The 23,941-nt window shown below is 37.9% G+C and overlaps 1 protein-coding gene across 3 annotated transcripts in view; it reads right to left on the bottom strand.

The window, feature by feature from the left end:
- The window catches only part of Slc44a1 (solute carrier family 44 member 1), a 170,337-nt gene that overhangs the window by 15,704 nt on the left and 130,692 nt on the right, over positions 1 to 23,941 (bottom strand). Inside the window, exon 16 of one of the 3 annotated variants that reach the window (XM_090330368.1) lies at positions 15,997 to 23,142. The exons of the other annotated variants lie outside the window; for them this stretch is intronic. Coding sequence (XP_090186494.1) covers positions 23,119 to 23,142 — 24 coding nt within the window. The 3' untranslated portion in view covers positions 15,997 to 23,118. Of the gene's footprint in view, positions 1 to 15,996; positions 23,143 to 23,941 lie in introns of those variants that run through there. 3 annotated transcript variants of the gene reach the window in all.

Raw genomic sequence — 23,941 nt, 5'->3', positions numbered from 1 at the left:
CTGGAGACAATCAGACTTCAAATGGATTTATCCATTCATTTGTCCTTTCATTCTTTCTGTCAGCAGACATCATTTGAGTATGTCCAGCTTGCCAGTCACAAAGCCAGATAGAGGCCACTGTTATCTCAGCCTTGAGGTTACCATCAAGGAATCAGTCACCAAATCTGGGGAAGTGTCAACGAGTCCCCACCCCATCTTTGTCCACAGATCAAGAACATTTATATATTTACAGAAATTTTGCCAGAAGTGATTTTTAAATGGTTAGTTTATAGGACAAAAATGTACCAGTCCATGCAGTTGAGAATGGGTTGTATTTACTGTGGCTTTAAATATAGACTAAAATCATAAATTCATTATTATTTGACAACCAAAATGTTGATGCCTCAAGATAACTTTGTAAATTCAAGACAGGCTTTAAAAAAATAAAGTAGGTGTCAATGACATCATTACAAATGGAACAAAGAAAATCCATTAGGAGATTGGCTATGTCACTTGGGAGCTGACGAATGCATTTTTAAAAAATGTGGATGAAATTATGCAACCTAAAGCAAACTAATAGATATAAAAATAAAAACAAAATAAGCAGCAAAGACAGTAAAAAAATCGTATCTGTCCTGTGAACAAAGCAGGCTGCTTGAGTCTATTGGCTGTCTATTTCTCTTCCTATCTACCTATTAGAAGGTTTTTTTTTTTTGGACTGAAATTGGTTTTAAAGGTCATAATCCTTTCATTTCGTGCTGAATGCTGTCACCCTACATCTCCTGTGGACAAGGTTCCCTGGACTCTCTGCATGTGGCACTGCTCTCTCTCAGAACTAAGTTCATCTTGGGACTTTTTCAGTTTTGAAGTTCTCAGATGCTGTCTGAGAAGCAGGAAAACCTGTGATTCCATCTGAAAATCTTTTGTTCTTTGGAAGTCCTTACATCTGGGGTAGGATGTCAAGTCAGCTTTCATTGAACTAAATCCTGGGATGGTGATTGCAACAGGAAGGGATTTGTTCCTCTGTAGCAAAGAGCCCAGAAGAAGGGGGAGGCCCAGTGTGGCAAAGCCACGTAATAATGTCCTCTAGGAGCCAGGTTCCTTCTGCCCTTCACTTCTGCCATCTTTAGTGACTAATTTCTGTTCACGCTCCTAAAATCACTGCTATTTGTCACATCTCACACCTACATTCTAGACAGTCAAAAGGTCAGGTGAGGAGGAAACATGGGGGTTATCAATATCAGGAAGGGAAGACTTTCCTTAGAAACCCCCATTATAATGTACTATGTTAAAAAAAGAACCCCCCCATCATAAACCAGGGGCGTGGTGGCTCAAGCCTATAATCCTAGCTCCTCAGGAGGCTGAGATCTGAGGATCCTGGTTCAAAGCCAGACCAGGCAAGAAAATCAGTGAGATTCTTATCTTCAGTCAACTACTGCTCTTATCTCCCATCAGGTGGCACTGTGGCCCCCAAGTGATAGAATGCTAACCTTGAGCACAAGAGCTCAGGGACAGCATCCAGGCCCTGAGTTCAAGCCCCCATAACCAGCACCAACAACAGCAGCAACAAAATCCCCATGATACTTTAGTTTACTTCAGCCACGTGGCAAGCTCAGACTTCAAGGAATGGTTGTGTTTCAGCTGGATAATTTGCTAGGTAGAATGGTGTCTAGGTTTATTTATATTCCAAGGGAAGAAGGGAAGAATCTATTTTTGAGTAGGACAATTAGTAGTTGATGTCACAGCTTGTTAGTAATAGATGATTAACACATTAATTGACTAATGAAACAGAAACCTGTCTTTGGAACCACTCAGGGAAAGATTACAGAAACTTTCCCTAATATCCCTGCAGATATTTAAATACTGATTATGTCTTTAGCTTTTCACACTCCAAAGATAGTTCTTTTCCAAAATAGCTGTGTTTTCCGCTGTCTTTGCCATCTGTTTACATTCCAGGTATTTATTAATCTATTAAAAAATGCACTTAGGAGCTGGGAGTTTGGCCTAGTTGTAGAGTGCTTGCCTAGCGTGTATGAAGACCTGGGTTCGATTCCTCGGTACCACATACATAGAAAAAGCCAGAAGTGGTGAGGTGGCTCAAGGGGTAGAGTGCTAGTCTTGAGGAAAGCCCAAGGACAGTGCTCAGGCCCTGAGTTCAAGCTGCAGGACTGGCAAAAAAAAATGCATGTAGACAGAAGAATCCAGGAGATTCTCATCTCCAATTAACTAGCAAAAAGCAGAAAGCGGAGGTGAGGCTCAAGTGGTAGAGTAGCAGCCTTGCAAGCAAAAACCAAGAAAGAGCCCTGAGTTCAAGATCCAAGGCTAGTATATACTCCAAAAAAAAAATGCAGTCATTTCTTTTCCCTGCTGTACACCATACCATTAACAGAGTTTATCTGGACTGAAATAACCCACCACTAGTCTTGATAATAAGGATAGGGCAAAGAGACACACACTCTTGACTCCCAATCCTATGATCAGAATTCTGTCTCCTTACCAGCTCTTTTCCATAAAGAAGATTCCCCAAGAGGCCGGGAGTTTGGCCTAGTGGTTAAAGTGCTTGCCTAGCATGCACAAAGACCTGGGTTCGATTCCTCGGTACCACATACATAGCAAAAAGCCAGAAGTGGTGCTGAGGCTCACGTGGTAGAGCTCTGGCCTTGAGAAAGTCCAAGGACAGTGCTCAGGCCCTGAGCTCAAGCCCAGGACTGGCAAAAAAAAAAAAAAAAGAAGATTCCCCAAGCCATTTCAACCTCATTTAGCTACAGAAACGGTTTTATAAACACAGAGAAGCACTTTTACATTATCACTGCTCAACTCTAAGCTGTTAGAGGTAGTCCATTGATTCTGAGTTCTGACTGATTCAATGAACGACATGACCAGCATTTATTCTTCTAAGTCACTTTGAAAATTCTTTTTAGTTTTGATACTAGTTGGTATTGTGTTTGGATATAATGGAATTTCTCCAAATCAAAGTTGCTACCATAACATTGAGGTTAGTAGCCCAGGGCTGACTTTGTGTGCCACTGGTTAGAGATGCATCTTTCCAGTAGATGCTCCATCATATGCAGCTTTAGTCTCAAGGTTACCTCAGAGCATATCTAAATTCCAGAGAGCAAGGAACCAGAAATCAAAGAAAGGGCAGTTGCTCTTTCAAAAGATTCCTCCTGGTAGCTACATCACACCTCCAGAATGAAGTCATATGGTTGTAACTTAGCTGCAAGGGAGCCTGGGATTGTAACTCTTGCTCAGGGCGACTGCATCCATTTATAAGTCAGGTGACTGTTATCATCAAAGAATGAAAGAAAGGGTATTAGGAATCAGCCTGAAGTCTTGGCCACTCCTTCCAATTCTTCATTTATACCCATAGTATTGATAGTAAACTATTCAAGACCGGGCCCCACAATAAGAGTATATTGTATACTTAATATGATCCAGGTACTGTCTCAGGGATTTTTTTTTTTTGCCAGTCCTGGGCATGAGCTCAGGGCTTGAGCACTGTCGTTGGACTTTCTCAAGGCTAGATCTCTGCCACTTGAGCCTCAGCACCACTCTGGCTTTTGTCTATGTATGTGGTACCGAGGAATTGAACCTGGGTCTTCATGCATGCTAGGCCCTGTCTCAGGGATTTTATATAATGATGTAGTTAATTCTTAAAACAGAAGTCTATTTTACTACATTTCATATATATATATATATGTATATATATATATATGTAGAAAAACAGAGGCCAAGAGGGTCTAGAATCCAAGCTCATACAGTTCTTAAGAGATACAGATACTTTAGAAGTCCAAGCTACTAAATCACAGATCCCATGCACTGCCTCTGGACAATGTTAGAGACATAACCTCCTGTCTTTATTTTGGCAATGTTTACTTTGGAATTATTTTGTTACTCATAGCTGGAGTCTGCCTTTTTGGAGTATGGGTTGAAATTAATTACTGGTTTATCAATGACTGCTCTATCTATATTTTATTCAGCCTGCTTTGGAATGGAGCATTGCCCTTTCGAGTTAAGGATAAACAAGCTCAGATATGAGTCCTAGATCACGCTGTAGGAGAATAAGAAATTTGGCCTACAGGGGATCAAATATGGCCTGTGTGAGCATGTCACAGGCTGTGGAACATTGTGGCATACAGATTCAAAAGCTTTGCAGCCAGTAAGAACTCGGGTTGAACCTAATATATGCTATATGACAACCTTCTTAAACTCTCAATATCCTCCTTATAAGGCCTACATTGTGTGTACAATGTTTTATTCCCCCTTTCAAAGTATTTAGGTTTGAACTCAGGATCATACCCCCAGCCCTAAAAGATCTACTTTGTAATACTGTGGGAATTAAAATTCCTATTCTGGGCCTGGAGTGTGGTCTAGTGGTAGTGAGCTTGCCTAGAAAGCACCAGGCCCTGGGTTTAATTCCTGGGTGCCACATTCACAGAAAAAATCCAGAAGAGGTGCTGTGGTTCAAGTGGTAGAACTCTAGCCTTGAAAAGGTCAATGACAGTGTCTAGGCCCTGAGTTGAAGCCCCAGAACTGGCAAATAAAATAAGATGAATATGTACACATACAGAGGGCAAGTATCTGTGCATCTCACAGCACAGAATCTGGCACCTGTGGGCATCTGTTGTTTTGTTACTTTAGAACCCCACCCCTCTGTTTGAGATCTAAGTCTTCTGTAAAGGAGAAAGAAATGTGAAGGCATAGAGGTAGAAAAGGCAGTGTGGGAAATAAATCCAGTTATATCCCTTTAAAAATCTTTCTTGGGCCGGGAGTTTGGCCTAGTGGTAGAGTGCTTGCCTAGCATGCACAAATACCCGGGTTCGATTCCTTGGTACCACATACATAGAAAAAAAAAAAAGCTGGAAGTGGTGCTGAGGCTCAAGTGGTAGAGCTCTAGCCTTGAGAAAGTCCAAGGACAGTGCTCAGGCCCTGAGCCCAAGCCCAAGACTGGCAAAAAATAAATAAATAAATAAAAATCTTTCTTGTCTTCTGGGAATTTATTTGAAAGAACAATCCTCAGACCTTAACCTCTGGAGTAGCTAGCATTACAGGGGTGAATCACAGTGTCATGCTTGGTTCATTCTCTTTATCCCTGTAAATGTTCTTTTCTAGTAACTGTGTGTGTGTGTGTGTGTGTTGCCTGACATTTGTATAGCTATTCTATTTTTGGTTACAATTTGTACAGAATTATCTTTTCACATTTTGTCACTTATAACCTATTGTGTCTTCAGGTCTAAACTGAGGCTTTTGGAGATGCTATATAACTTGACTATGTTTTCTTTTTAAAGTCCCTTCACATTTTAACTAAAGAGTTTAATCCATTTACATTTAAAGTAATTACTCTAAATGATAAGAATTTGTGTTTGTTTTCTAATACTGTATCTTTTTTCTTTTATTTTGTCTTTCAATTCTTTCAATAGTGCCTCCTTTTGTGTCTGATTTTTTTAAGTGTAGTATTTCTCTTCTCTTCTTGTTTCCTGACTACAGTTTATGCATGTTCTTTATGTGACCCTGGAAGTTACAAGTAATATCTCAAATTAATAAGTCTAATTTGAATTAACATTAATGGAACTTCCATAGTAATAAAAACTTGGTTTACTATTTTCTTGCTATTCTCTTTCTTGTGTTGTCATATTTTTAAGTTGTCAGTTATACTTTAGCCATTTTTGTTTACAAGTGAAACTCAGGAAATTTAAAAATGTTGCCTGTGACCTTTCTGCAGATACAGAAAAAAGGGTTAGCTTTGTTTTCCACAATTTTGCTGTTGCTGGTCAAACAAGTCTTTGGAAAGCAGCTGCCATTCAGTTGCATATAGATTCTCTATCCACAATGTCACGTGCAAAGACCAAGTCATCAAGGATTCATTGTCTTCTACACTGTGGCTCCTAGGACACATTTCTTTGTCATACACACTTTCTTTCTTTCTTTTTTGCCAGTCTTGGGCCTGAGCTCAGGGCCTGAGCACTGTCCTTGGACTTTCTCAAGGCAAGAGCTTTACCACTTGAGCCTCAGCACCATTTCCGGCTTTTTTCTATGTATGTGGTACCGAGGAATCGAACCTGGGTCTTCATGCATGCTAGGCAAGGACTCTACCACTAGGCCAAACTCCCGGCCTGTCATACACACTTTCTAAAGGATATTTTGGCATAATTCTCTTTTGAACAATAAAGAACACATGCTTATCACTGAGATTTTTTTTTCTGTTGCTCAGTTCACCTAGGCACTGGCTTGGATGTTTGGATAAGATTTCCGCTGAGGCTCTGTAACAAGTATGAGAGCTTTCTCACCAGAGAAACTCAATTTCCTTGGCTGCTATGATATTTCAGTTGTCTTAGCTGAGCCTGAAGGTGCAACTTTATCAGTAGCTTGAGAGATGCTGGACTTGAATTCATTCCTGCACTCATTGTTAGATTCCTGGGGCTCACATGACACGGCCTTCTGCTTTTTGAGCATTGGCTTAGGAAGAACATATATAATTACATCTTGATACCCTGGGAGCCTATTCAGATGGGTTTATAATACTTTTTAATGTATTTGCCTTTAAAATCATGTAGGAAAAATGGATAACAAAAGATTCAACATAGAAGTTTTTATATTTATCTATGTAGTATCTGTGCCAGGTTCTTTCTTTTGTATTACTAGAGTGACTAGTTCTTTTCTTTTCTATGACTACTATGCTTTTATTTCTGCCCGAAGGACATATATGCTTTAGCATTTCTTGAAGGACACTTCTACCAGCAACCAACTTCCTCAGATTTTGTATACTCGGCAAAGTCTTGGTTTCTCCTTTAGTTTTGAAAAAGCGTTTTGTGGGATAAAGAAGTGATTGACATTTTTTCTTTCCATTCTATAAACATGTCATCTCACTGTCTTATGGTCTCTCGAAATAGATCAGGGATTGATTTTTGTTAAAAAATGCTTGTATACAATGTGTTATTTCTCTCTGGGTACATGCAATATTCACGCTTTGTCTTTGCTAACAATTTAATTGTCATCCGTCTTTGCGTGAAGCTCTTTAATATTTCCTGCATCAATTTTTATGATTTTTTTGATGTGATTTGTTTTGCATCCGAGCTCAGTTGGTTTTTTTTTTTTTTTTTTTTTTTTTTGCCAGTCCTGGGCTTGAACTCAGGGCCTGAGCACTGTCCTTGGATTTTCTCAAGGCTAGAACTCTACCACTTGAGCCTCAGCACCACTTCTGGCTTTTTTCTATGTACGTGGTCCCAAGGAATTGAACCCGGGTCTTCATGCATGCTAGGCAAGCACTCTACCACTAAGCCAAACTCCCAGCCCACAGAGCTGAGTTGTTTTGCCCATTACTTCTTCAAGTATTCGTGCTTTTTTTTTTCTTCCTACCATCCCTTCTCTTTGGGGCTTCTGTAAAGTTTGTAGTGGTCTGTTTTGTGGTACACAACAAGTCTTTTAAGGCTATGTGCATTATCTTCATTCTTTTTTTTCCTTTTCGAACTAAATAAACAATGGAGTCATCTTTCAACCTTTTTTTTTGCATGTTCAAATCTCCTAGTGAATTTTATTCATGATTTTTTTCATTACAGTTAGTTTGGTTTTCAACTCTAGAATTTCTATTTGTTTTTTTTTTCTTTCTATATCTAATGATATTCTCTGTTGGCAAGATATTATTCTTTTTATTGGTTCTTTGTCCATTTTAAAAATCATTTTTGGTCAGTTGATTTAAGTGTCTGTTTAATAAGTCCAATAGCTGGATTTCTTCAAAGATAGCCCCTACATGGCTTTCCCATTAAAAGGCTATACTTTGTTTCTTTTTGTGCTGCATGGATTTTTGTTTTTGTTTTTGGTGGTTGTTGAAAGTTGCACATTTTGAATATTGTTATCGATTGGCAACTCTGGAATCAGATTTCTCCCTCTCCCCAGGGTGTGTGGTTAGTGCGTGTAGCTTGCAGTTGATTGTTGAGTAAATTTGGTGAACATTTTTTCTTTAAGGTTTTGGTAAATATTGTAGTCTGTGTAAAGACTGGTGAGCATGATCACTAATATCTCACCTAGCAATTTATGATTTCCTTACATGCTTGGAACCAAACACCATTTTCCAGTCCTTGCAAATTCATTCTACTTAGGCACACTCCCTAATGCTTAGCAAGGCTGTTTCCAATTCTGTTTTGGCTTTTCCTTCCTGCCTGTATCTACCAGAGGTGAAAACTCAAGGATTTGTAAAGTTTTCGTATATGTAGTATTCTAGATTTCTTGGCATATGCAGGAGTCTTTCAAAATCTTTCCTCCTCCTGTGTATGCTCTTTTCTAGTCTCTTCCTTCCTTAGGCTTTTCCATCCATTTGCTTCTGGCCTCTTGTGTTCTTACTGACAGCAGGCTGTTTCAGGAAGGGTATCTGCCTGTAAAGAAGGTTTTGAGGAATGTGAAACAAAGACAAACCTTTGAATGTACCTTGCAGGCAGCTACCACTTAGGTGAAAACAAACCACCCTGATTTTTAGAGAGCATAACACACATTCACTGCAGTGGCCACACGAGGAACACTGGGCTATGCCACATCTCCAGCACTGTCACTGAGTGGGGATGGCGACGCAGGAAAGTTAAAGTGCTTCCGTATCCTATAATTGAAATTCGGCATTTAGCATTCTGCTTGTAAGTCTTTGTGCGTGTATGTGTGGTTTTCTTTCTTTCTTTTTTAAAATTAGATTCCAGGGTTTAGAAACATTGATTTGACAGTCTTTGCCACCTTAATCATTCTTTTAGTAGAAAGAGGGAGTTTCAAATTCCCTCATCTATCATTTTACTCACAAAAACCTAACATTAGATTTTTTTTCTATATAAAATTAGAGTTCAGGTTCTAGTATATTGAGGTCAATTTTATATTCTCAGTTTCTAAAGATAATCGGTACTCTCTCTATCCTGTTTGGTAACAACTGAGTGGATGAATAACTTACAATTACACTTTTACAAAAAGTCCTACGAGACACGTTTATTTCCATTTTACAGAAGAAGATACTGCGCCCTAGGAAGATTTCCTGGTCATCTATATTACACAGCTTATACAAGTAATGGAGGCAGATCCAAACCCATATCCATGCTCTTTTTTCTAATGCTATGCTAGTTCAGAAAAATGAAGAGACAAATGACTATATCACACACAACTTGTTTCAAAGCACACTCATCACTACGTTTAAGTATCACAGAAAGACTATAGCATCGGTGGGGTGTTTTCAACTAACTGGCAAGGAAATTTAAGCATAAACAGGACAAATAAAACCTCTAATTGAATGAGAAGGACTGGAGATGAATGCAGTTATTCTAAAACTTCCTTCAGTGCTTTCTCTGTTATCTCATCTTGTCTCTACGAATGTAAACAGGGTTTTTAATTGAACATGATTCTTTCTGGGTGAAAAGTAAATTATTTTCCAATGAAGTGTTTTCATGCAAACCAGGACCTGGAGATTTATTCTTGACTGTCTTTAACTTAGCCCCTTGTACCCATCAATCATCCAGTTCTGATAATGCTACCTCTTTAAAAACTCTTATGTATATCCCCTTCACTCCATTCTGCTTCTGGCATCCTAGCTAGAGATTCCATACACACTGACCTGGCTGATAACCAAAGTCTCCTCACTGGTTTTCCAGACTGAATGCCTACAATCCCTACATAGCTCTTTATACTAAATTTTCTACTGTCCTACAAGGCAAATACTTTCAAATACTCCCTTGCTTGTAGCTCTCCCTCCAGGGAGTGGCCACTTTTTATGGCATAAAATAAAGTGTCTTAGGATAGTCTACAAGACCCTTGAGAACAGATTTCTTTGGACTTCTCCAATATCATGACCCCAACCATTCCTCAGGGCCTACTTGCAGTTATTATTTCTTCAAACTTTTGCTTCTTCTGGGAATCTTCTCTGCCCTTCCCTTTTCAAGAGGAATCTTTACCATTGTAGCCCCTCTTCTCTACCCCTTCCACCACCTGGTATTTCCTCCACTTCTCTCTTTTTTGGGGGGGGGGGTCATGGGGCTTGAACTTGGCCTGGGCACTGTCCCTGAGCTCTTCTGCTCAAGGCTACTGCCCTACCCTTGAGCCAAGCCCCATTTCCCGTTTTCTAGAGGTTAACTGGAGATAAGAGTCTCAGGTCCTTTTGTGCACAGGCTGGTTTTGAATCTTGATCCTCAGATCTCAGCCTCCTAAGTAGGTAGGATTACAGGAGTGAGCTATGATGCCTGGCTACCTGCCCCCCGTGCCTCACTCTTGAGTTAACTCTTTAAGAGCAGCTGGCACACCCATTATAATTTGCTTCTGTCACCAGAGTACTAGACATGTACTTGCACATCCAGCTATTTTATATCTTAATGATTTCAGTACCTAAGTATGAATATGCAGTAGTTAAAAATGTCTTCAGTGGCTACAAAACAAAAATAGGTTAGCTACTATTAGAGAAGAGTCTTACAGCTATGATATTTACAACTGGATTTGGATTACAAGCAAAGAATTAAATGAGTGCAGCAAGTGTGCTTCATATAATAACTGATATTCTCAAAGCCTGTTGGCACTAACCTTATTGATCATGGAACTCTTGGTGCTGAGTTTCCTGGACAAAATTCCCCTGGACTTCAGCACTGAATATCTCTTTTAAAATTTGTTTTCGATATTGACAAAAATACTGAATTACAATTATGCCTAGTTTAGCATTTTTCTTTCTTTGCAGGCTGGTAGAAAGTTTAAAGCTCAATGCCTCCATATACTGCAACTGTCCTAGAACCTAATGTATTTATTTCTTGCTATTTTTGTTCATTGTTTTATATATGCTATTTGAGGGAAAACATAAATATGTAAGTATACATTTTCTAAAAACAGATTGATGCTTATTTCTTAATAGTATAGAAATGAAGATGATTAAGGTAACAAGGTAGAAAAACAAATTAGGTAGGTTATAGCTATCTAAGCCATTGAGAGGTTGGGAACTAACAGCCCAAAGCTGGAAATTAGGTAGACTTAATTCACCAGGAAGAAAGAAAATAATCCCTGGTGCAGAGAAATATTCTGAGGTCCGTCATCTTTTCTGTCACTGGCTTCTTGGTATTATTTTGGAGAATTTATAAAAGATAGCATTGATTGGAAAGGTTAAACATTTCCAGTGTTCAGTGAATTTGAGACTCTGAGCCTGGATGAATTTGATCATTAGGTCCAAGCTATTATTTTAAAGAGAGAGGTGTGATGTATCATACCAAGGGTAGGTCCCCAAGGTTTATTTTCTCTACAAATACACTGGATTTTCCACTGGAATCCTCTTCTGTAGTCTTCCTTTCAGATCCTGGCTCAAGCCTCTTCCTCTCATAGTTTTCTCCCCCTTCCTTCCCATCTCTATTTTAGTTTCTACACACCTATGTTACTTCTCTTCCTTTCCAGTTCACGGCAGGTCTGAACACACATGCAAACATTCCATCTTTTCTCCAGGATCACCTGTAATTGCCCATTAGCACCTTCTTTGCAGGGGTCATCCCAAAGTACTGTTCTTCCTCATACTTCGGTTACTGCTCATGCAGTGACTCCAGTCTCTCCTGGCCTTTCATCATTTGGCTTGTTCTTGTCACCCTTCAAGACTCATCTAAGAGGGCTTCTCCTGAGGACCTCAACGTTGTCCGTGCCCCTTAAACTCCCTATCCTTGTCATAACTCACTGCTATGTGTCTCTTCATAAGGGTGTGAATAGTTTAAAGTCAGAGAAGTTAGCACCAAGCTTCCAGAATATAAATTGCTTGATGAATGAAGTGGCCGCACAAAGCATATATAAGGGGCCATGCTAGGGAAAGCAAATGCTTGGGAAAGCATCTGAATTGGTGAGATACGGACCCCATCAACTCCCCTCAGATCCCATTATTGATATATATATATATTTTTGGGGGAGGGTGGGGTTGGTCATGGGGCTTGAACGCTGGGCCTGGGTGCTGTCCCTGAGTATTTCAGCTCAAGGCTAGAGCTCTATCACTTGAGCCACAGCACCACTTCCAGTTTTCTGGTGGTTAATTGGATAAGAGTCTCACAGACTTTCGAGCCTGAGCTGGCTTTGAACCATGATCCTCAGAGCTCAGCCACCTGAGTAGCTAGGATTACCGGCACGAGCCACCAGCATCTGGCTATTGCTATTATTATTACTATTATTATTATTTAATAATCCTAAACTTATCAAATCCTCCTCCCCTTTCCCTTACCTAATTAAAAAAGTCCTTAATTTGGATTTGACTTCCATTTGTTTTTAAACTGAAAGCCAACTGACCTAAGTACCATTTACTACAAATCCTTTCCTTCTTTATTCGAGATAGCTACATTTAGCTTTTATTCAATTCTTAATAATAGGACTGGCTTGAAAAACTATCTTAACTAATCCACTGATCTATTAAAATACTGCTTTAAAAAAAGAAAAAAGAAAAAAACAAATAAATCTAAAAAAACCTGCTTTAGTAGCTGTCATTTTATTTTCTTACCTAGCTATTTACTTTTAATATAACTCAGTTTTTTAATACTAAAAACCAGAGGAATATTTCAAAACCTATTGATAAGCACAGAAGCTAACCAACATGTCTGTGTCATCTCACAAGACAGCGATAACACTAATAATCATCTTGATGTGAACAGGTGGCTTTTTTAAACAATTTCCATATAATCATCCTGCCAGATTAACTGGCAGTGTCTAACCTTCAGTAGAAAAAGAATGTGCAAAGTTCTTGAGGGAGGGGCTATTTTCATGAGCCTGTGCTCTCATCATCAGTGAGGTGTGCCTGCCAAGAGTTACAAATGTTTTTCCAACATATATAACAGCTGTGATGCTTCCTATAATTGTTCAACGATTATGTAATGTGAATTATTTTAAAATTATGTATATTGATAAAAATGAATATGAAAATAGTTTCTATGAAAACTAATATTTTGAAAGACTGAATGCCTTGTAAAGATTCAATATATTTCTCAATGCCTGAGAAATATAAACATTAGCAAGAAATTATAGAAATCGGGGCCGGGAGTTTGGCCTAATGGTTAAAGTGCTTGCCTAGCATGCTTGAAGACCCGGGTTCGATTCCTCGGTACCACATACATAGAAAAAAGCCGGAAGTGGTGCTGAGGCTCAAGTGGTAGAGCTCTAGCCTTGAGAAAGTCCAAGGACAGTGCTCAGGCCCTGAGCTCAAGCCCAGGACTGGCAAAAAAAAAAATTAAAAAAAAAAAGAAATTATAGAAATCCCAGTATCTATGTATGTGGGACCAAGGAATCGAATCCAGGAATTCATACAAGCTAGGCAAGCACTCTACCACTTGGCCAAACTCCTGGCCCCTTGATCTTCTTTTTAACAATAAGTAATAATTCACATTTTGTACCTTTGAGTGGTAATACTGGTGTTATTCATGCAAAGAAGATGGGGGCCAAGGAATCATTAAAAAACTATTTCAATGAACATTTACATTTTATACTGAAATTTATTTTATAATGATATTCAATCCCAGTCAAAATCTTCAACTAACCCATCAACTACTAATAGCCACAAAACTGATAGACAGCATCATTTTAAGACACATATAATACTTATTTTACATGAAGTCCTGCTACAAATAATGCTTTACCTCCTGCTTTTTCATGGAAAGTTATTCCAAGTCATTATTATTTGTATCATTAATACCTTCCTTGTAAAACTCAATTTTGTTTTCTTCTCTGCCAGGACTGCCATATGCTTGGCCATTTTCTAATCTCATTTTTTTTTTACTTTTGTATTTTTATTTACTTAATCTTTTCTTGCATCTCCGGGGTAATGTTATTTTGTTGTAATCTACAAGAATCTTTCCTGGAAGATGGGGGGGTAGACAATATCTTTCATCCTGTCTCCTAATGAAGAGCACAGGATCCAACAGGAAGTTCATTGAAAACCTCTGTTCTGTCTTAAAGGAAATTGCTCTGCACTGTCACCTCTCTATTCACAGACCTGGCCTATGCGTTTGTAAGAATTTAGATTTTTAGGGTACCTGGCCCAGGAGCTAATAAGAATTTAGATTCTTAAAATATCTACTATAATTTTGGTAAGGCCATGAAATAGTCTAATAGCAAGCTTTATATATATTTTTTCCTGCAATCCTAAATTTAGCCTAGGAGGATATTTTAAAGTTATGTTTCTCAGAATCTGGACAATAAATGAAGCATCATATCAAGTTAAAGCCACATCTTTTTCCATTTTTACTACTACTTGCCATAACTAAAATAGTAAAACTCAACAGTTCAATCTGTAGCACCACCAAAGAAAAGATTAGTTTTACACAAATCTTGATCCCCTTCTCCCCCCCAAACTGTGAGAGGACACAGCTACTGCCTAAATGATGGCATACTCCCAAGTATGCATGCTCACTAACTCAGTACAGAAGGAGGCTTCAGTTCATGTGTGCCTGGCACCAGGCACAATCAATGAGTTCCATGGTGAATCCTACCCAACAAAGGCTCCTACTCTGCCTGACCACTGACTTCAATTGTGACTGTAGCATTCACAGGACTACTGAGACTACAACTATGAAGCTTGGCTGGATGGTGGGTAAACTTTTACTCTTGCTTCTTGTTGCTCATGCTTATATTCCTACTCAGGAAGCTGAGATCTGAAGATCGTAAGTTGAAAGCCAGCCTGGGAAGGAAAGTCCATGAGTCTTCAATTAATCAAAAATGCCAGAAGTGGGGGTTTGGCACAAGAGGTAGACCACTAGTCTTAAGTGAAAAACCAAGTAAAGTACAAGACCCTGAGAGTTCAAGCCCTACTGTCACACATAACTCAGAAATTCTCAGGCATCCTTGCAGCACACCACCTAATTAGAAAGCACAATTGCATTCCTCAATCACTATTGAGGGCATAGGCAAAGTGTGATGACACAGTAGACAATGGCATTCTTTCCTATAAAATTTTATTTATTACATAAAAAATTGTATACATTTGTTAGACTAAAATACAGTTTTCATTATAATTCTGGCAACTGAGTCAGTACACAGAGAAAACTTAGCATAAGATCAGCACTTTTTTGTTGTTTTTAGTTCATATTTCTGCACAAGAAAACAACATTTCAAAGCTTCATTTTATATAAGCTCATTGTACTCTGAAGCCAGATGGAATTTGCCATCCAATTCAGAGATCTTGGAAGTTAATTTCCCAGCAAGATTTGATAACTCCAGAAAGTTAATTGCTTAATATACATATTTCTTAAGTCCTCTGAGAGCAGAATGTTCCAACTGTAAAGTATGGACTGTGTCAACAATGACAGTCACAATTACCAGGACTACAATTGTGTCTGTGGGGTATGTTCAAGCACCTTCATCTATGTTCCCCCACGTGCATACAGTGTAATGACACTGTAAGGAGAAAGAATCCCAAATAATCCTTAGGTAAATCTCCCCAAAGAATGGAATTCATGGAGAGCTGAACTATGATCCTCCAAAGACAAGATGTGACACAAAGATTTTTGACATAAGAGAATGTAAATGGCAACAAAACAAAACAAAACAAAAAAGAACCCCAACAACACAGAAAGACAAAAAGGCATCAGAAATATGTGGCACCACAACATACTGCTCCTGTTGGATATCAGGGTATTAAAAAATTATATATACACTCATTGGTGTGCCATTTGATATGTTTATTGCCCAGCATGACAAGCAAGGCAGACTAGATGGGAAGACTATATATGAGACATCAGTAACAGGTCCTTACTGTATTGACTGGTCTTTAAAAGGGTTGATTGCCTTATTCTAGGAGTCTTACGGTCAACTCATGATCAGAAAGTGTGCCAGACAGTACATACGGTTGGACCTTTGGTTTTCAGAAGACAGGCATGTCTTTGGTTACTAATCCAGAGCCTCTATCATGTTGGTAAATGCCCTGCATACTTTTCTCCCTTTTTGTTTTTGCTATTTGTATTTCCCCCCCTATAAATCAAATCAGTCAACCTGATCTTAACTACATTAGATACAACATTTAACAGGAGTGGTTAGTGTCATGAATATTTGGAGACAATGAAATGGAAGTTGTTTTTTTTTTTTTGCCAGTCCTGCAGTCTTGGGGCTTGAACTCAGGGCCTGAGCACTGTCCTTGGGCTTTCTCAAGGCTAGCGCTCTACGGCTTGAGGCCCAGCACCACTTTTTTCTGTGTATGTGGTACCAAGGAATTGAACCAAGGGCTTCGTGCATGCTAGGCAAGCACTCTACCACGAGGCCACACTCGCAGCCCAAAATGGGAGCTTTTCATTTGGAATTCCTAGTACTATCACAAGGGAGGAAAGAAATCAGCAAACATGAACAAATCTAGCAGCATCAAGAAAATTACATAGCAAAAAAAAAGTACTTTCCCCCATCTGATCCTCGAAAATCAAATCAACAAGAGTATAAAAACAATAACAAAAAGACTTCTGAGTGAGACTAAGTGGGACACCCAAAATGGGGAGAATATATCTAGCTGTCCATCTCTATACAACAACTTACAAAGCTGCTGTTATTGTCATATTCCTAACACAAGAGTGTTAGAGGAGAATTCTGACCTGACTGTCACATTGTAAAAGAGGTGAGCCAGGTGCTGGTGGCTCACACCTATAATCCTAGCTACTCAGGAGGCTGAAATATGAGGATTGGGGTTCGAAGCTAGCCTAGGCAGAAAAGTCCCATTAGACACTTATCTCCAATCAGTCACTCAAAAACCAGAAGTGGTGCTATGGCTCAAGTGGTAGAGTACTAGCCTTGAGTACAAAGAGTTTCAGGGACAGTTCCCAGGCCCTGAGTTCAAGCCCCACATATGACAAAAAATTTAAATTAAAATTAAAAAAGAGGGTCTCCACACTGTTTAGTGGGAGGTAGGCAGAATGGTCTATGGGACCACTCCATCTGACCATTTACTCTTAATATCTTCTCAATGTTTACTGCCCCCCCAACACAGAATAATGTATCATGTATTTCTCACACAGTAACTAACTCAAATTATATATTCCTAGCTGGCAGGATGCATAGGTAAGATTTGTACGCAGAAGTCAGAATATTATCTACTGCCTTTAAGTCAATTTTTATGACATGAGTATCTATCAAATTAGACTGGATGTTTGCTCTTTTCCACCTGGTATGGACATTTCTACTAGTGGTTTCATTTACTACTGTGAAAGGCAGAGCTTTAGGGGCATGGCTTTGGTAGGGAAGTTCTTTTTTCCCCTTGATTTTTTTTTTTTTTTCAATCAAGCCAGTCATAAGACCGCAACTGCTTTCTTCAGCCTAGAAGTGCCTGTAGTGGTTTGAGATCTGACTATATGAAATCAGGATCCACTGGAATTCAATTTTTAAAGAACTTCAAAACTCTCTTAAGGATTTATTTTTGTTGTTTTCAAGGACACAAAGAGCGTTTGGGGAGAGCTGACGTGCAGATGCCAGCACCCCAACCTTCTCACAAGCTGTAGATGTGAAGAAACCAAAGTGCTTCCCCAAAGCAGGAAGATGGGGTGAGCATGGGGAAAGGCATGGTTTCAAAGGCAGAGGCATCCGAGGCTGCTCTGTTGGGTGAATGGAAAGACTCAACATACCAAACACTTTATGAAGGGGAGAAAGAGACACTTGGGATTTCAAATCCCAGCGTCTATTCCAATTTTCCATTATTTCTTTTGTCATATATGTATTTCACTTCAGTTTGCTAAATTGTATTTAACTATTTTTGCTTATATTGGCAGATGTGAGAAGAGTGATAGTTGATAACTTATATTTGCACTACAATCAAATTATCATCTTAATTATCTTTCAGTATTAAGGATTACTTAGCAAGTACTCTACCATGTAAGCTATATCCTCAAACCTATAAAAGTGCCATGGTAGATGATAATTAGGGATTCTGTATTTCTTCTTGGATTTTTTTGGGAGGGTCCACTGAAAATAATTTTTTACTATGCTAAAAACTCCTTCAAGACACATACATCCTCACCTCAGTGGAAATCTTATTCTTACAAAGATTCAAAGTAGACCTTCTTGCTGTGCATTTAGTCTCTATTTCCAAACCTAGTCCTGAGCTATACAAATTCTTAAGTGACAAAAATGATCCCAGGTCACAGATACTAAGTATCATCTTAACAAGATCTTTAGTGGAGGCACAATTATTCCTAGGAGCATTTCAAATGTTCAGAGATTCTGTTTACATGTAGGAGCAAGACAGTCCAAAGCTTTCATACGTTCAAAGAAACCTACAGCCCTTCAAGTGAATCTACTTTTGAATATCACATATTAAATTAACAGCAAACGAAAGTGAAAATATTTGGAATATTTGCAAGTTAGAGCAACTAGATCATAATAACGAGACCACTAATAAAAGCTTTATTTTTCCAAGCTTCCCGGTGTAGAGGAAATCATTCAGGATGTAATACTGAATATCAAAATTGACAAAGAGACTAAATTTTGGGTCTCTTAACAATTTCTTATCTCTTAAACAGGTTTTTAATGAATTACCTTAGGAAACTTAAATTTTGTTTAAGTACTTTATAAAAGTAGTAATAGTTCGTGCAGAAGTAAAACTGAATCATTATTTTTTATACACATAAAAAAATCAAGATGGGGAGCAAGAAAGAATCCTACTATATTTCTATAGAAAAGCAAGTTTTTCCATAGAAATTCACAAATTTAAAAACCGCACTGAGGTTTTCAGTACAAAAGATATTCTTAAAACCTAGTTATAACAGTCCTTTTAAAATATGGATATAAGAATTGGACTCAAATTTATGAAATTTGATTGGAAAATATGTGCTAGCCTAGATTTATATGTATATACAACATTTAGTTTTATGTTTTAATTTTGCTAGCTTTAGATTAGATCTTCTTTAATTTTTTTACTTGATATACTCAAGAGTGCTGCATTCCCACAATTTTAGTTATGTACCACTAAACCAAGATGTGTTCATTGAAAAAGCAGACACTATCTATGCGCAGTGCCTACTTTTCGAAAGCGCTAATGCACATTCCTTAGTACATAGAGCTACACAAATATGCATTTAAAGCAAAAGGCATTCTGTCCTACGAATACACAATATTCAAATCTCTGCTTTATGCAAGTGCTTATGATCCTACAATTCTCCAATATATATTCACAGACCATATCTTAACAACGCTAGGCAAACACTTCTGTCAGATGGAATATATGAAAAGAATACATAAATTAACTGTGTCAGATGCACTGATAAGCCTCTCAGAATTTATTTTTTCCAAAGCAGCCATGGAAGAGCACCAGAGAATTTACTAAATGAAAGTATACATTTAGACATTTTTGAAGGAAAGCTCTCAGGCTACTGAAAAGTTCCATTCAAACAACTCTAGACTTGAACAGTCACTATAACCAACAGTCACTATCTCAGTCACTATAACCAACCACTCTGCTTTTGGAGCTGATCCCACGACTAGAACTGGTGGAAAAATGTTCCTTTGCAACTGTGTGGGGTGGAGGTGGGGAGAGTACTTCTTGCAGCCTGTACTAGCAAGTGATTACACATGGTGGAAATGTTTGAAGCTTCTGGGCACTGTGTGGCCTTGCAGATGTTTGATTCATGCAATTTTTGTAGATGCTTTGAGCTGGAAAAATGGAAAGTATTATGTTTTGTGTTGAAAGCAGCTCAAGACCAGAACGAAGAAGTCAGCTCCTCATCAGCCACTACTGGGATGAAATCCTGGAACTGCACTGGAAAGCAAGGGAGCTCTTGGTAAAAACCAGGGTCAGTGGGTTTGCAAAGAGGTTATCATTAGCAGCTAACCTTCAATGAAAAGAGCATGTGTGGGGGCATAAGGGTTAATTGGGATTTTGTTTGTTTGTTTTTTACTAGACTTCTCCTTAATTGTTATGGAAAATGTTGGGAGACCAATGCAGATAAGTTGAGTGACTTAGGACTTACATGTTAGACAAAAATATAAACTTTAATCCTAAACATTAATCATTGCATTAAATGGTTTAAAGAACAACCTGCATTGGGCTTTGCTCATTCATGTATAGTTTACATAATTGCAGTGCTCTTGCTAAATTGCTAATGTTTTATTATTATTGCACCATTACGCCTCACACTGAAGATGTGTCTTGTGGATTTACATGGAAATGTAACCTTGTACCTTCCATATTATGTTAAAGCACAGTTTATTCTTGAGGCAGGATCTTAAGAGTCTTAATTCACGCACCAGAGCACTGATTATCTAATGACAGAAATCATAGCCATATACTCAGGGCACAAACACCATTTACAAAAGGGGACCCTTGCTATAACTATAAGACAGAACTCTGAAATGCAGTTTTGAAGGACCATTACAGAAAACTGATGAAAAGCACGGTATATAAAATTATTCAGACTTATGAAACTATTCAGGTGCCCACACATCACAGCTAATTTTTGTTCATCTATTCTCAGTTGGGTAGAAGACGGAAGCAGCAAGGGAAAAGCAGTAAGGCAGCCTGTAGCCAGTTGAACAATGACTTGCAATGAATGAGAGAGGCAGCATGAAGATTAGAACAAAAACTGAAAACATGTACATGTTGCTAAAAAGCCACTATGAGGTTTTTTTCTTTTAAATCAAGTTAAACAACAAAGCTCATGTGAGAGTGATATTCTATATATCAAATCTCTCTCTGTGAGGTGGCTGTGAGATATATGTGCATATACCTTCACATATCTATACGGCAGACATATTTACTTATGGAAAAAGTAGCTTGGAAATTAATTGAAACTCAAATGACATGGTTATACGTAGATCATAATTTCTAAACACAATGTTAGTAAAACAAAATTTATTTGTAAAACAGGACCTGTTATATAAAATGGCACACAATCAAGTTATACAAAAATACAAAATTTCTTTCTGATTACAGTTCTAGTTGCAAATGATGATTAGAAAGCATTCCTGGTGGCTTCCCGACAGCTGAGATTGCGAGCACATGAACAGGGAGCAGCGAGGGCCCGTGGTGTGGGGATGTCCAAGTAAGCAGAACCTAATGTCCAAGGTCAAGACTTCCATCAGGTCAGTGTGGAGGAGCACCTCCTAAAACAGCTAGCTCCTGGAATGTCTTCTCATTTGGAACTCATCTTCTATACTTTCTTCCCCCCTAATTCTAATTTTAGTTCCCAGTGATTTTAAACACCCCAAAAATCAGTATGACTACAAAACACATGGTGTATCCTGGATTTTCTGTCCCAGTGGTTAGTTACACAATTAGACGTATTCCATTTCAATGAATACCACAGTACAGTGGCATCTATTTGACAGTATACTAGGTATTAGATGCTAACTTCTGGAGAATTATTATTTCATAACCGCAGAGGCAATTTTGAAACCAACAATGTTGTTTTCCCAGATCTTGCTAAGACATGAACTCTTAAAAATTGTGTGTGTGGTTTTTTTTTCTGTTGTTAATTTGTAAAAATCCAGATTCTTATTGCAAATATTCTGAAAAAATCAGAAATATTATATGAGCTTTGAAAAGAAACCAAGGCATTTAGCATTTTTTTTTAGCCTAGCTAGCATAAAGAACACCAATACTTAGAAAAGAATACAGTTTACCTTTTGCAGCAGTTTAAAGGTCCAACCCTTCAAAAGGAAGCACACTAGCAAACAGCTACTTATGAAGCCCTAGTGACATGAATTTGAATGTGTGTCCATAATTCCAGTCTAACTCATTGTCTAATTCTGATGAGAGGCAATGCTTTCTTTCAAAAGATTCTCCTTCCATGGAATGACAAAATGCTGAGGCTTTTTTTTTGTACAGAGCCTGTATTTAGTGCAATAAGTTTAAAAAATTTGCTCTGAAATATTTACTTTACATTAACAAAAATAGCCTTTTTTAAAAAAATTGTAACAAAAAGGAGTTATCGCATAAACAGATCATGAATTATTCTTAGCAAATTACACTTTTTTTTCTTAAAGCATTCACCATTACAATAAGCAGAACAATGGAATATTAGCCATTCATATCTGGTAAGCGGAATAATAATAATCATATAATAAAAACCAAAAACCCCCAACCCACTCCCAAACATACACAACATTCATACTTGAGGATCAAAACACTAACCAATTCTTCTTCAGTTAAACATTGTGGAACTCTGGATACTCAATGAATTGCCAAGAAGAGGAGCACCTGCCAGTATGTTTTCAGATTTTATAGCAAGCATTTGGATAAAATGGCGAGTTTAACCCTAAGCTACTGCCATTCTTTTGAAGCAAAGAGCCCAAGCACCATGCTTTATGCTCTGCTTTCTTCCCTTTTATATTCCTCCTAGCATTACTAATCTGCAAATCAATACACAGAAACAAAGCTGAACTTGCTGGGTACCCCAGCTTCCTGTCAAACTTGGCACACAAATGTGTGAAGGATGCTACTTACTAAAAGTGAAAAGGAAAGAAAAAGACAAATTATCAGAAAAAAGTTTGCATAAGAAAGATTATCTACCCTTTTCTCTTTTTTTTCTACTTTCTTTTATAGAAGCATTAGGGTAAACTACAAATACCTGAGGAGTTGGTTACTTTTTAATGTTGACTGACAAATGAACTTTTATGGAAATTATGAGCTAGTATGAAAATTCTCATAATGGGCCCACTGTATGTTTCTAAAAGTAAAATGACATGGCTTCTTTGATTGGGGGAAACTGATGGAAGTAATTCCTTTGCTTAGCTTGAAAGCACACGCCTAGTCTTGCACTAGGACTTATGCATCTGTAAAATCAGATCTCGATGTTATACACACATCAGGGAAATCACCCCTGAAAACAATTTTGGACAAAAATTTGGTATAATAACTTTACCTAATCTAAGTAACTAAAGTTAAAATCTCCTCTAAGTTATTAAAAACGTTAATCAGATATGAATCTAACATTTCCATTAAGACAATTACAATTGAAAACATTAAATGACGGAAGTTGCCTTGTAAAAGCCACCCGTATGAAAGGAGTACATGTTTGACAAAAATAAGCATAAAAAAGGTATTAAATCCCTGTTCCTTTTCTCTGATTTTGGCTGATTATGTGTGTGTGTGTATATATACATGTACATATATATACACACATACATATACATATATACACATACCCACACACACAAATACATAGTTATGTGTATATAATGTTTTGGAATGTCAATGGGTTCCATAACCGTCGACTAGGTTCAAGCAGAACTTGCTCCCGAAGCCTAGAAAACAAAGTCATACAGAGTATAATCTTAGACAATTACCATTAAAAGGAGATCGTGAACGATGTTACAAATATACATATGGTCAACAAACAATAACACATGTCAAAATGAATTGCAACTCTTACCCTCTTAAGGAATCTGCATTTATGGGGCTGGAATTCCTATGAATTTTGAAAGTCATATTCCTTCAATATTATATCTAAGTCATGTAAAACATAATTCTCCAGCCCATGATTCCATAGGACCCAAGTCTTCCTCTTGTCCAGATCTTTTCCTCTAAAAGACCTTCCCAGGAGGACAGTGAGCAAATAAAATCACATTTGGTAAAATTTTCTAAAATCACTTTCAAAGAATTGTAGAAAAATCTGTGAGGTCTTTCAAAATTTTCTTAATATGTGAGTCTCTTAGAAGTCCAAGATAATTTGTTCAATGTGATTGCTTGTCAAAAAGAAAATTTCAAACCTCATTTTTTTGAATATTATTTTATAGGCTAAAAATAAAGCTCAAATTATGATATCCCATTGAAGTGGAAAACAGACAGCAGCAGTGTTTTTTGACATATTGAAAACTAGGCATGATGTTCTTTATAGAACTTTCACTGAAGAGGATATCATGAGCAAACACAAATAAGCAATTTTAAATTCTATTAATCCCCAAAATTTGAGGAGGAATTTTGGGCAAGTGTATATACTGGGACTTGAACTCTGGGCTTGGGTACTGTTCCTTAGCTTTTACACTCAAGTTAGTGTTCTACTACTCCAGCCATGACTTTACTTCCAGCTTTGTTTTTCTTTTG

This window comes from Megascapheus bottae, chromosome 3 (genome assembly GCF_031878675.1).
Source record: "Megascapheus bottae isolate mThoBot1 chromosome 3, mThoBot2.hap1, whole genome shotgun sequence".
Classification (NCBI taxonomy): Eukaryota; Metazoa; Chordata; class Mammalia; order Rodentia; family Geomyidae; genus Megascapheus; species Megascapheus bottae.
This window is presented reverse-complemented; position numbering and strand designations above follow the sequence as displayed.